The sequence below is a fragment of the Amborella trichopoda genome, chromosome 3 (assembly GCF_054954075.1).
Source record: "Amborella trichopoda isolate Santa Cruz 75 chromosome 3, AtrichopodaSantaCruz75HAP2 v2.0, whole genome shotgun sequence".
In the NCBI taxonomy this organism is placed as follows: Eukaryota; Viridiplantae; Streptophyta; class Magnoliopsida; order Amborellales; family Amborellaceae; genus Amborella; species Amborella trichopoda.
Genome location: NC_142338.1, coordinates 1,780,070 through 1,793,781, shown reverse-complemented (window position 1 = coordinate 1,793,781; position 13,712 = coordinate 1,780,070). Strand labels below are relative to the sequence as shown.

The following is a 13,712-nucleotide window of genomic DNA, read 5'->3' as shown; positions in this document are numbered from 1 at the left end:
CTAAAAATAAGTGTTCATATATCCGTACGATCTATACATAAGAGTTTCTAATTTTATTATCGATGTTGGAAATTAACTTTAGAGCCATCATGGAGATTCCGTTGATGAAAATGCTTTATGTGAGGCTTTATTTTGTTTTCATAGGTTTTATAAAATTTCATCCTTTGTATATACAATATACATCACATACTTGGCATTTTCGGTTTTTGAAAAACCGAAAACCAATGACTAATTTCAGCTAGTTTTTTAGAAATTGAGATTGAGTTTTCGGTTTAAATATTTCGATTTTTCAAAAATCGAAAATTGGAAGTTTTGTCTTTTTTTTTTAAAAAAAAAATGTTATGAAGTTTAAAAAACTGAGATATCTATAATAACAAAACTAAATTTAATTTTTGTAATAACAGTAAATATATCATATATTTGCATAATTTTCCCACTAATAATTTTGTTAAAAAAACATTTGGACAGCTAGTTTCAATTTGTTTTTACGTGGACCACCTATTTGCATCCATTTTTAAGATGGATGCTTTATACTTCATAACCTCATATTGTACAAATGCAGTCCAGCCAGCATAAAACAACTGTTCTTGCTTAAAACAACAAGTATATAATATGGGGAAAGATTTCTATACTTCCCTTACAGCATAGAACATCCAGTTGTCCAATTTTGATCAAGAGAACCGCTCACCGTTTCATCTTAGATCCGACGTCTCAAAGTATTTTATTTTTAGTTTTTTTAATAAAAATTGTATGAATATGAAATTTGGTACATTTCATCTTCTCATTGGGGCGCACCTATAAAAACTATTAAAAATATTTTTTTGATAAAATATAATAACTAAAATACCCTTTGAAACTTTCAAGAGTATTTTGGTCATTTTATTTTATTGAAAATATTTGTTTTACATTTTTTGATGGTGCAAGTTTAATAGAGGATTAGATGTCCAAAATTTGGCATCAAAATAATTTATCAAAAAAAATTAAAAATAAAATAGTGTGGAAACGACATTGTACTTGGGGCAATCTTACCCCTCCATTCCAAATAGATGATTGGATAAGGGGAAGTATCTAAGTTTTATGCTGTAGAAAAATGATCCCGCGGGAGAACACTGTGAGGTCGAAAAAAACAGCGCCGTATATCGAAACTGGTGGACCGGACGGTGTCGATCGCTTGTGAGATAAGCGTCAGAATATTGTGCGGCGATTACATCAAACGGATTCGTCCTTCCCATTCAACGGTTCAGATTTCCCGAACCCTGGATATGTGTAGTTAAAACCAGCCTATAATACTCGATCAACGGTCAAAAATCAAATGAAAGGCTTTTTCGGAATTTTTTTTGGTTCCATTTTCATTTCTCTCTGTTTTTTTCAAGGGTTTATCTGATAACTTCATCGCTCTAGGGTCAGGGTTTTCTGATAGAGCGAAGACAGTGAAGTCGAGGGAAAACCAGAACTCCAAGGTACACAAATGAACTGTTTGCTCAAAAATATCACCGGTTATCTTTGGCTGTTTCCTGATATTTCTCAGTTTTCCTTTTTCAATTTAACTGTGAAAGTAAGTGGAGTTTTTCATTCTCTTTTTCCTATTGCACCTGTCACTGGTCCACATCAAAATGTATCGATTGATAATTGGTTTTTCTTTTGAGTTTGAATGTTTTCGGTTAGGTTTTAGCGTGTTTATATTGAATTACTGTTTTTTTTTTCGTATTATTCATTTCTCTTTTTCAGTTTGTTGAGTTTTAGATCTCTGTAGATTGCCCCCAGAGATCGATAACTTCAGTTGCATTTCATAACTTTTTTTGAAAAATTCATTTACATCTCATAATAACCGTCAATTTATCTAATTTATGCAATATGTTTGATTACAAAGGAATATAAGTAGCAATTACCCCCAAAAATAAAGACTTCAAATACTTTAATACTGCGATTCTCATATATTTTTATGGAATTTTGCTGATTCTAACAGGCTAACTTCTCGCAATAATTTTGTTTCTGTTTCTTCATTATCTGGATTCTAAACTAATTCATCTTAGATTCATAATTTATTTCTCGTAATTTACTCTTGTATGAAGCTCTTAAACATTGTATCAAATATCATAATTTAAAATAATGAATCTCTAAATAATATTTTTTTAGTTTTATTCATCTGGTTATTCCTTCTTTATGGTTTTCTTAGATATCATATTTTATCTTCTTAGTTTTACTTTTTTTGGAATAAATTTACCTCCTAATAAATGTTCAAATAAATAAATAAATTTACCTCCTGGAAACTGGAAATTGCATTTCTCCTAGGAATGCCTTTTTCCTAGACTTTTTTTTCTCTTAATTGTTAGAAAAATGCAATTTTTTAATAAAAAATTGCTCTTTCTCTCATTTTTATTCTCCATGAAAGGGGTAAATTTGGAATTTCAAGGACTGATCATACTGTTAATAATCGTGGAGCACTATAGATCGTCAATCCCTGCAATAGAACATTAACGACTGCATTCATCATACACTTCATGTGGTAGGGATGGACGGTATTGATTGCTTCGCACAAACACGTGTCACAGTTTCTAACTGTCCTTCTAGTGAGGTGGTGCATGGTTGAACTTTTTTTTTTTGTTTGTTGGGTAATTCAGTGGGGAAGACATACCCCTACTGGTTTTTTCATATAGATTAGGGATTTAGCTTTTTTGAAGTTGTGAGTGGGTGGTGTCGGTAGAATTGGAAACTACAACATGGTAACTAGGTATGGGGGTGCTACCAACTAGACCCAGCCCCTTTCCTTGTGTGGTTGAACTTAATTGAAGTGTACCTTTCACGCGCACATAGCAAGGAATAGAAAACCGGATAAATAATGTGGGGTAAAAATGGTCCCTACCCAACCTGATCCGTGTCTGGGTCTAATTTTTTTGGACGGGCTAGGTCTGGACCTGGAGCCAACCCAACCCGTTGCCATCCCGTAACCCAGACCCGACTTATTGTCTCCCCGTAAATTGTCTCATGCGGGGTAGCTGGAAGCTTCCTTGGCATCTCATCCGTCCAACTTAGTTGGATGCTATAGTTTGCACCGTGCCATGTGATCTATACTGTCACAATAAGTTGGACTGTGTAGATGGTGTACTGGTTTGTGGGCTTGGCCGCGTAGAAACCATGTCCAATAAACCACCTAGGGCAGACTTTTGTCCTAATTTACCTAGATATGGACCCGGTGTATCAAGTGCTGAGCACTTCAGCTTAATAGGTTGTATTTATTACGGTTAGATGTATTTGGTGTAGTGGAAGACCATACAAACTTGAGACCAAATTGTATTTTGAAATTAAATCGAAATATATAAAAATTATTCATCTTTAAGGGTAATTTGGTAAATTTATCTATTTTAAAATAACTTGTCTTGAAGTATGGACATGTGTCATGCTTGGCCTTAAGTTCGACATTGTCGGTGTGCAAGCTTGTGAGTTTACCCGCATGGAAAACATGTCCATTAAACCCAGGGCAAACCTTCATCCTATGTTGTCTAGACACGGACATGGTGTCTTAAGTGTTTGCAAGTGAAGATACTTGTGGAGGCGCTGCATTTTTTTAACATCTCAAGGATGTGGTTTATATAAGATTACAACTTTATTTGTAGAAGTAAGATTGCAATATTTTACACCGTTTATTTTAGTTGGACGGTGTTGATTGCCTTATAAGACATTGTCAAAAAATAGCACATCTTTTATAACAATGTCAAATCTACTCTATCCAAATAAAATAAACAACATATATTACTGCAATATTACTCTACAAATTCAATTTCAATTTGGACGTGATTTGAACAGCCTCACGAATTTCTTAAACATAAGTAAATTGAACAATGAGCTATTCGATGTTAGATACATTGAAATGGAGGCAACTTTGGGGAGAAAAAGAAAACAAGTAGTAGAAATTTGTGATAAAATATAGAAACTTATGGACCAACAAATAATTTCGATAATTTTACATACGTAAAAAAAAAAAAAATTAAATATCCTTTTCGATTGGCATGTCTGGAGGCTATGCTAAAGTTCATCATCATCATCATGCCTTTCCCTGACAACTTTTTTTTCTTTGTGCATACTTTTCAATTGAAGGAACATAACCTGCACTTCTCATTTCATTGTTCAAATTTCACATCAAATTGTAAATATCATCGGAGCATTGGTTTGACAAGGCTCCTGCAACAAATTCCTTAAACTCCCCCTTCACTTAAATCCAACTGCACCAAGTTGCTTTTCTCAACCCACTTTCATTTAACCTCTTTTTAATCTTTCGCTTATCTTCCCATTTCCCTTTATCTACATAAATATTTGACAACAAAATATAAGCTCATACTCTTTATGGTTCAATCTCCATAACCTTCTCAACGGCCATGGCTCCAACCTCCATCTCCCCATGTATCATACAAGCCCCAAGAAAAGCCTCCCAAACTGCTCCTTCCTTCTCTATCAACATGTTTTTAATAAAACTCTCAGCCTCTCTTAACCTTCCTGCTTGACCCAACATATCGACCACACAGGAATGATGCTTAGTTCTTGGTTTTATGCCATAAAACTCAATCATGGTTTTGAAAACCATAAGCCCTTCTTTAACTAATCTACCATGGCTGCAAGCTGAGAGAAGACCCAAAAAGGTTATCTTATCAAGTGGCATTCCTTCTCTCTCCATTCTTTTGAACAAACTCAATGTTTCTTTGGGTTTCCCATCTTGAGAAAACGCCCCTCTAATCTTAGTAAATCATACCACATCCCTGTAATTCATGGTTTGAAACAATAGATGAGCCTCTAGTAAGCTTCCACACTTTGAGTATGAATCAATCAAAATATTTGCCACTAAAACATCGGACACGAACCCTAATTTGAGGATTCGAGCATGAACTTGTTGGCTTTGTTGTAGGGTGGCGAGGCCACCATAGGCAGGGAGAACACTAGCAAATGTGAACTCGTTCTCTTGCATCTCTTCTCTCTGTATCTCCTAATATAACCTCACAACTTCATGGTTCAAGTCATTTTGACCAAATCCAACGATCATGGGGGTAAAAAATAAGATTTGGGGCTTGCTTTCTAGCCAAGAGTTTACTGGCACTGCCCATTTACTAACTCTAAGAATACATGGTCAGAAGTGCATTTACAATTGGGGTTTTGAAAGCTACGCCTTCTTTTATCAGGCATCCATGGAGCTAATCTCCAACTTCATGTCCCCTTGAAAATGCCCCAAGTATACTGGTTATGGTGAATCCATCAAGTTTTAGGCCTTCTCTCCTCATTTGAGAGAAGGCTTCAATGGTTTCTTCATCACAAGAGTTCTCTATGTAAGCACTGATCATTACATTCCAAGAAACCAAGTCTATTTTAGAGATATCTGCAAAGGCCTGCCTTGCTTCACCAATCTCTCGAAGTTTCGAATAGCCATTGATAAATGAACTACCCCAAAGCCATTTGAATTAAGACCAAGCTTTAGGGCTTCATGGCTTTGCGTTAGAGGGTTCACACTAGAGGAAGAATTACATGCCCTTAAAAGCAAGGTCAGAGTGATGAAATTACAGAACTTGTGATTAAGATAAGCCGAAATAATTGTATTGAAAGAGATTGTATCTCTCTCTAACATATTCTCAAAGACTTTTGATGCATAATTGAAATGCCCACAGTGACTGCACATGTTGATGAGCTTGTTCCATAGTGATATACCACTGATAGAAACCAGCTTTATCATGTGAAAGTGGTGAGCTAGACCCCTTCTTAGGTTTCTTTCACTAGTGCAAGCTTGCAAGGATTCACTGAGCCTATTTGCTTCGATTCAAAACATGGGTTCGATATGGTTGGGCTTCCTTTGCCATTGATCTCTTGGACTGCTTTCTTTAATAGCTCCCTCTATTTTTTGAAACTGGTTCCGTAGGAGAAAAGAGAAGAGGATCACATGGGTGTTGAAATTTGCTAAAACTTAAAATTATTGAAGTTGGGGTTCATAGAATTGGCTTTCCTTCCACATTGGCTTTTTTGGGTTGCTTTGCGTAACAAATCCCTTCAATTTTGAACTTGGTTTTTTTGGATCTCTTATTTATTTTCTAATTTTGAACTCAAAATTTGATGTTATAAGAGAAGATCTTTCTTTTCTTCATTTTCAAAAAGATGATTCAAGGCTCGTGTTTAGTGTTCATGACAAAATGTTGAAACAACTAACATTTCAAATTCTTTTGCTATTCAAAATGGTGTGACCACACTTCATCGAAATTGAATTGCTGTGAACAATAATGTGGAACCACATTCTTTCATAAAAAACTTTTACTTGGCATTTTGTGAATCAACACATCAGAAGCATAACCAAAATCTTTGTTAATCAATCTTTCTACATCTCGTTCATCAATGCCTTCTTCCTACACAAACTCTTCCTTTTCTCCCGTCCTTGATAACCAAGATTGTCTACCCAAACCAGCCATCTAGAAAACTGATCCAAATTGGTAAATCAGCTATCCTGATTTGTGGATCGGTTGGATCTTGCATTTAAATAATAAAAAAGGTTAAAAAGTGACTACGAGTATTATAAATAATTCTTTTAGGTTTTCAAAACAAATGGGGATATTGTATTATTAATTTTCATTATCTTGCGAAAATACTTGAATAACGAGATGTCATTTCTATTGACCAAAGTTCCTCGAGTCATTGTTTCATGGGGCTTTCTTTCTCTCTCTAGAGTGATAAGAGAGGAAATACTGGTTTTGAGGTGGGTCTATGCTCTTTTCTCTTGCGATCTCGGTTTTCATGAATTTGATGTTGTTTGTTATGTAATGAGAGAGATTTGAGATGGCTCTTTGATGCTTACTCTTCTAGTACAACTTTCATGAGTTATATGGTATTTACGGAGTGTGCTTTCATTTTTTACTGAGTTTTTTCTAATTTTTGAGTTGGAGCATTACTTGATCATGCATTGAAATTCGTAATGTAATTATATAGGTCTAAGGATCAAAACATTTTTTTCTAATTTTTTCCATCTTTTCTCATGGATCTCCTTCATTTACTACATTGCTTTGTAAATATTTCCAATTTCTTTTTTGCTTCATTTTAACTTGATATTTTCTTGTCCTTGTAGCTTGTTAAAATGAAGTGAAATGAATTAGTTTTTGGGTGTGATTTGTAAAAGGTTGGAACCTTAAACAATGAAATTAAGGTGCACCTCTGAATTTTATCATAAATATAATTTTGATATAAAAAATTCTTAGGATGGCTTAAGAATCTATTTTCATCTCTAATTATAAAATTTTAATTCTAAAAATGGTTCAAATCAAGTAGATCTATAGACACATGAAAATCTTGAAATTGGATGGTCCAGATAATGTGCTTTGATATTCACAGCAGTCCAATTTCAATGAAATGTGGTCACACCATTTTGAATAGCAAAAGAATTTGCAATAATAGTTGTTTCGGCGTTTTGTCATGAACACTAAACACGAGCCTTGAATCATCTTTTTGAAAAGAAGAAAGAAACGATCTTCTCTTATAACCTCAAAATTTGAGTTTAAAACTAGAAAACAAATAAGACATCTTGAAAAAACCAAGTTCAAAATTGGAGGGATTTGTCACTCAAAGCAACCGACCAAAGCCAGTGTGGAAGGAAAGCCAATTCTATGAACACCAACTTCAATAATTTTAAGTTTTAGCAAAATTCAAACTCACCCATGTGATCCTCTTCTCTCTTCTCCTGCAAAACCAGTTTCAAGAAATGGAGGGAGTTATTAAAGAAAGCAGCCCAAGAGATCAATGGCAAAGGAAGCCCAACTATATCGAACCCATGTTTCGAATCGAATCAAATAGACTCAGTGAATCCTTGCAAGCTTGCACTAGTGAAAGAAACCTAAGAAGGGGTCTAGCGCACCACTCTCACATGATAAAGCTGGTTTCTATCAGCTGTATATCACTATGGAACAAACTCAACAACATGTATAGTCAATGTGGGCATCTCAATTATGCATCAAGAGTCTTTGAGAATATGTTAGAGAGAGATACAATCTCTTTCAATACAATTATTTCGGCTTATCTCAATCACAGGTTCCACAACAGGGTCTTTTCTATGTATTCTATGATGAAAGAAGCTGGTCTGATCCCTAATTCCATCACTCTGACCTTGCTTTTCAAGGCCTGCAATTCTCTTTCTAGTGTGAACCCTTTAACGCAAATTCACGTTGAAGCCCTAAAGCGTGGTCTTAATTCAGATGGTTTTGTAGGTAGTTCATTGATCGATGGCTATTCGAAACTTCGAGAGATTGGTGAAGCAAGGCAGGCCTTTGCAGATATCTCTAAAGTAGACTTGGTTTCTTGGAATGTAATGATCAATGCTTACATAGAGAACTCTTGTGATGAAGAAGCCATTGAAACCTTCTCTCAAATGAGGAGAGAGGGCCTAAAACCTGATGGCTTCACCCTAACCAGTATACTTGGGGCATTTTCCGGGGGACATGAAGTTGGAGATCAGCTCCATGGATGCCTGATAAAAGAAGGCTTAGCTTTCAAAACCCCAGTTGTAAATGCATTATTGACCATGTATTCTAAGAGTAAGAAAATGGGCAGTTCCAGTAAACTCTTTGCTAGAATGCAAGCTCCAAATCTTATTTCTTGGACGGCCATGATCGCTGGGTTTGCTCAAAATGATTTAAACCATGAAGCTGTGAGGTTTTATCAGGGGATGCAGAGAGAAGGGATGCGAGAAAACCAGTTCACATTAGCTAGTGTTCTCCCTGCCTATGGTGGCCTCGCCACCTTACAACAAAGCCAACAAGTTCATGCTCGAATCCTCAAATTAGGATTCGTGTCAGATGTTTTAGTGGCAAATGCTCTGATTGATTCATATTCAAAGTGTGGAAGTTTACTAGAGGCTCATCTATTGTTTCAAACCCTGAATTACAGGGATGTGGTCTCATTCACTGTGATGATAGGGGCGTTTTCTCAGCATGGAAAATCCAAAGAAGCATTGAGTTTGTTCAAAAGAATGGAGAGAGAAGGAATGAGACCTGATGAGATAACCTTTTTGGGTCTTCTCTCAGCTTGCAGCCATGGTGGATTGGTTAAAGAAGGGCTTATGGTTTTCAAAACCATGACTGATTTTTATGGCATAAGACCAAGAACTGAACATCATTCCTGCGTGGTCGATATGTTGGGTCGAGCAGGAAGGTTAAGAGAGGCTGAGAGCTTTATCAAGATCATGTCAATAGAGAAGGAAGGAGCGGCTTGGGAGGCTTTTCTTGGGGCTTGTATGATACATGGGGAGATTGAGCTTGGAGCCATGGCAGCTGAGAAGGTTATGGAGATCGAACCTGAGAGAGAAGGAGCTTATATTTTGTTGTCAAATATTTATGCAGCTAAGGGAAAATGGGAAGATAAGGGAAAAATTAGAAAGAGGTTAAATGAAAGTGGGTTGAGAAAAGCAACTGGGTGTAGTTGGATTGAAGTGAAGGGGGAGTTTAAGGAATTTGTTGCAGGAGCCTTGTCAAACCAATGCTCAAATGATATTTACAATTTGATGAGAAATTTGAACAATGAAATGAGTATGGCAGGTTTTGTTCCTTCAATTGAAAAGTCTGCATAGGGAATAAAAGCGTTGATGATGATGGTGATGATGGTGAACTTTAGCAGAGTCTCCAACCAATCCTCGGTGAAATGTCCATTGTAAGGATATTTGATTATTGGTTTTTTTTTTACATATGTAGAATTATTTAAATTATTCTTTGGTCGATAAGTACCTATATTTTACCGCAAATTTCTACTATGTTTGTTTTCCCCAAAGTTGTCTCTAGCTCCATGTATCATACATCTAATAGCTTATTGTTTCATTTTACAATGTATCTAACATCAAATAGCCATATTTGGATTTGATATGTATATGAAAAAGAAAAAAAATTTGGACTTGAAAAAATAGTGCATCTTGCAACACATTATGTGGACCGTCCATTTTCAATATTTTCATTTGTTTATAGATCTACTTGATTTGAATCAATTTTTTAGTGTAAAATTTTAGGTAAAATAATGTATATATACATTATATTTTTCGTTATTACGAGATTATCTCAAAGTTACCGTTATTACATCTATACCCGTTTTTTCAACTTTATAACACTTTTTTTAAAAAAAAAGATGGATTTGCCCTTTTCAGGTTTTTGAAAGATTGAAAATTTATAATTTTTGGATTTTGAAAATCCGAATTTAACGATAGGTGGCACAACTCCGAATTGTACGGGATGGATGAGCTTACTAAAATCACGAGTGCAAAAACTAGCCCCTATGAAGTACCATTGAATTTTAATGGAGAACGTAGATAAAAGGGATGAAATCCTAAATTCCTTCATTCATTCATCAAGTCAAATGAATCAGAACCCTTCTCCAAAGCCCTAACCAGCCTCATCTCATTCTTCCGAATCTTCACATTCTTATCCTTTACCATCTCAGCCCCACAACAGATAGCCCCTTCCCTTCTTGCCTCCCAAGCCATACCTGTGTTGTGCTCTCAAAGACTCGCCAAAGTCGCTAGGGCATGCTGCTTACTCCTCGATCTCCTCTCCCTCAAAACCCTAACCAAAATTCCAACACAACCTTCACACTTCTCGATGGCTTCTCTCCCCTCCTTACACTTGGCTATCAGACTCAAAACCTCGGCAGGCCTCTCCTGGAGTAGTGGAGTATGACTTCATATATACTTTATATTCAATGAATGAAACATTATTTATCAAAAAAGATTAGTCAAGCAGTGTGGGAGTACGCATTTTGTGTATTCATTTTGAGATTTTGTGCGTTGTTCAGTACTGTCCTTCCAAGTTCAAACTGTAAGAATGATATGATTGAAAAATGAGATCTTTATACTGCCATGATGACTAAAGTCTCGCTAAGTTTGTGGCCTTTTCGATTTCTTCTTTGCCTGTTTTACTTTTTCGAGATGATTTAATAAATCTCCTGCTGCTATGCGGAAAAAAGAATCATGCTTGTATTTATTTATTTATTTTTGGAGGGGGGTTGGGAGAGTTAAGTCTTTCAGTCGATCTTTAAACTAATGATATAGTCGCCTTAACAAAAAAGAAAAGAACTATATTTTTATCTTTGGTAACTTTTAATCCCAGCATATCGGCCAAAATTTAGGCTTATTTTAGTTTTCCTTTATATGTATTTTGAGAGTTTCGTTTCTATATATTTCTTTGCAGCTATATTGGGTCTGTTTATGTGGAGTCACTGAAGGGTGAGAATGGGAGGAGGGGTAAATGGCTCTCTTTATCTTAATGTTGTTCACATCTAGTGCTTCATGCACTAAGGAATTGCGATCCATTGCATCTGATCTTACTGATAAAGCCATCAAATGTGTATGGTCTTCTAAAGAAAATAAGCAAACGCTCTTCATGCCAAGTGGGCAAAAAGGCTCTCATGTTTAGAGTAATCGCAGCCGCTGAAGGTTCAGTGAAACCAAGTCAGACAGATGAAACGATCCCATTTTGGGCAAGGCCTGATTCGGATGAGCCTCCTCCTTGGGCCCGTGATGATGGAAAAGCTGATGGTTCTCAACCACCTTTGAGATTCCCTTTTATGCCTATCTTCTTGACTCTGCCATAACTGCCATTGCAGCGGTATTTTACTGATTTAGCTAACTAGCAATCTGAACAAAGTGTTATGGTTTTATTTTGTCCAAAGTGGTTTTCTTTTCAAATTACTGGTGAATGGATTATAATTTTAATAAAAAAGTGACATTCTTACTTCAACTATGGCCATTCTTGATTAAGAGTTCTATACTCTTAGTACTGTTATTATTTCATCATGGATTTTTAACTACAGGAACCAGCATTTTAAGAGTGGACTCCGGCGAGTTACTTGGCCTCGCCCATAGAGCGAGGCGAATTGGGGTGCCCAACTCACCAGGAGCCAAAAAAAAAAGTAAAAAATATAAAATAATGTTAAAAGATAAAAAATATGTAGAAATATGTTTTTGGATGATTTGGTAACTTTTCTTATTACATGATCCAATTTTTATTTATCCTTTTCTTGATTTTTCTGAAATATTCAGGGTATACATTCTATTTTCGAATAATGCAGCTTTTATATATTTTTTTCCTCTTCTATAGTGCTTCAATGATTTTTATTACTTATTTTAATTTTTGCTATTCTTTATTATTTTTAATGATTTTTTTATTTTTTGACCATTTTCCATGGTGTACATTGCTCGGGCGAGTCCACTCAGACTTGCCCAAGTAACTCATCTTGGGGCAGCAGCCAGTTCTTGGCCTGTGGCAATTATAAAAACATTTATAGGAACTATCTGATGTGATAAGTTTCTTACACTAGAAGATATAACCAGATTGGCCTTTCATTGTCGTCACCTAGCCAAAATCTGACTAAGAACGTTTATTGACCAAACAATCTCCGCAAATTCCTTGTGTGCATCCACACACACAGACAAACGCGTGCACACACATGAGGAGGGAGGGAGGAGGGAGGGAGTGAGGGAGAGACTTCAGTGCTGATTTCAGTTCAGATCTCACATGCTAAATTAAATTTTTATTTTGACATGGCTACAGATTGGTTGTCTTTGAATATGCCAATCAAAGGCCGGGTTTTGGAGTAATCGATTCAGATAGCATATTTTATGCTCCTCTGCTAGGATTCTTCGCCATAACTGGTGTGTACCCACTTCTGTACGTCTATCTATTTGACATTTTTAATTCTCCAGGTTTCATACTATTTTTCCCTCTAGATTAAATAGCAATGTAGGTTTTCTTCATCCTCTAAATTGAAATATCAATGTAGGCTTTTTTGTGGTTCTAATCTGTACACGCTGCCAACAAAGCAACTGAGGAGCAGGATCGGCGAGATGGTTACCTAAAATAACTGGTACTTCTCCATTGTGATATATGTGATTTACGCAATATCTTATTCCTTTTCAGCTCAATGATTTGCAATTTTTAACTGCAATAAGTTATTAAGTTATGTTGGGATATAAGTATAAAATTTACAATTTATCACTGCTTCTCTCAGTTGGTTGGCAGTTTGTGATATAAGGTTTCAATTATGCTTCTCAAATGCTATTCATCACTTGCTGCTGCTATTTCTGTTATTTTTACTGCCAGGGTTGCTGCTACAACTACAGGTGCTCTAGTAATTTTAAATTTCGTATATTGTGTTTTTGTAATTTGTATGTTATATTTGCCATATAGTAACTGTGATTTTTTGGCGTTTGTGTCAGTTTAGGAGTCACTTTTCCTGAGTCTGCACCTCTTCAAAACCTTGTTTTCTTATCCCTTATTACTCTAGTACTACTATTGTAGCACTTTTATCAATTTGTTTGATTTTCTTTAGCTCTTAATTTCCAGTAAATTCTATTTGATTATACCATTCTGCTATCTGTTTTGGGCTTGTGGCATTGATTCGGTATTATGTAACGTTTTGAACAACTTATGGAAACCTGTCATTCTCTTTTCTTCTGTGATTATTACTATATTCAATTGCTTGCATATTATTGCTTTTTCATTTTTTATTTCACTCGGCATTTCTGTAAATTTTATTGGTATAAGCTCACCACAAACAAAGAAAAGATTTTCTGCTATGTGGTTGTCGACAGATGTACAGATTGTTTGGTGTTTTTCATAGTTTATAGGTTGTGTTGTGCAGAAGTCCACACCCGTTTTTGGACCGCTATTCTCTTGTGTAACTCCGTTACTATTGATCAACATTTTAACTATTGGTCAACA

General features: G+C 35.6%; 2 protein-coding genes across 18 annotated transcripts; one reads left to right on the top strand and one right to left on the bottom strand.

Moving 5' to 3' along the window:
• The first annotated feature begins 1,168 nt into the window (after positions 1-1,168).
• LOC18439717 (putative pentatricopeptide repeat-containing protein At3g23330) lies at positions 1,169-13,440 on the top strand. 17 transcript variants are annotated; one of them, XM_088862761.1, is made up of 7 exons: positions 1,298-1,460; positions 7,709-9,657; positions 11,181-11,597; positions 12,543-12,643; positions 12,772-12,855; positions 13,092-13,111; positions 13,213-13,440. In XM_088862761.1, the coding sequence occupies exon 2, from the start codon at positions 7,718-7,720 to the stop codon at positions 9,575-9,577; it is 1,860 nt and encodes a 619-aa protein (XP_088718887.1). In that variant the 5' UTR covers positions 1,298-1,460; positions 7,709-7,717; the 3' UTR covers positions 9,578-9,657; positions 11,181-11,597; positions 12,543-12,643; positions 12,772-12,855; positions 13,092-13,111; positions 13,213-13,440. The 17 variants fall into 17 exon arrangements, with proteins under 17 accessions (XP_088718881.1, XP_088718880.1, XP_088718876.1 ...); XM_088862760.1 differs by having other exon boundaries at positions 13,208-13,440; XM_088862758.1 differs by having other exon boundaries at positions 13,000-13,111.
• On the bottom strand, positions 4,739-5,713 carry LOC148782674 (pentatricopeptide repeat-containing protein At5g04780, mitochondrial-like). The gene is made up of 2 exons (XM_088862582.1): positions 5,387-5,713; positions 4,739-4,975 (listed from the first exon to the last, which is right to left on the bottom strand). The coding sequence occupies exons 1-2, from the start codon at positions 5,711-5,713 to the stop codon at positions 4,739-4,741; spliced, it is 564 nt and encodes a 187-aa protein (XP_088718708.1).
• Positions 13,441-13,712: the final 272 nt, after the last annotated feature.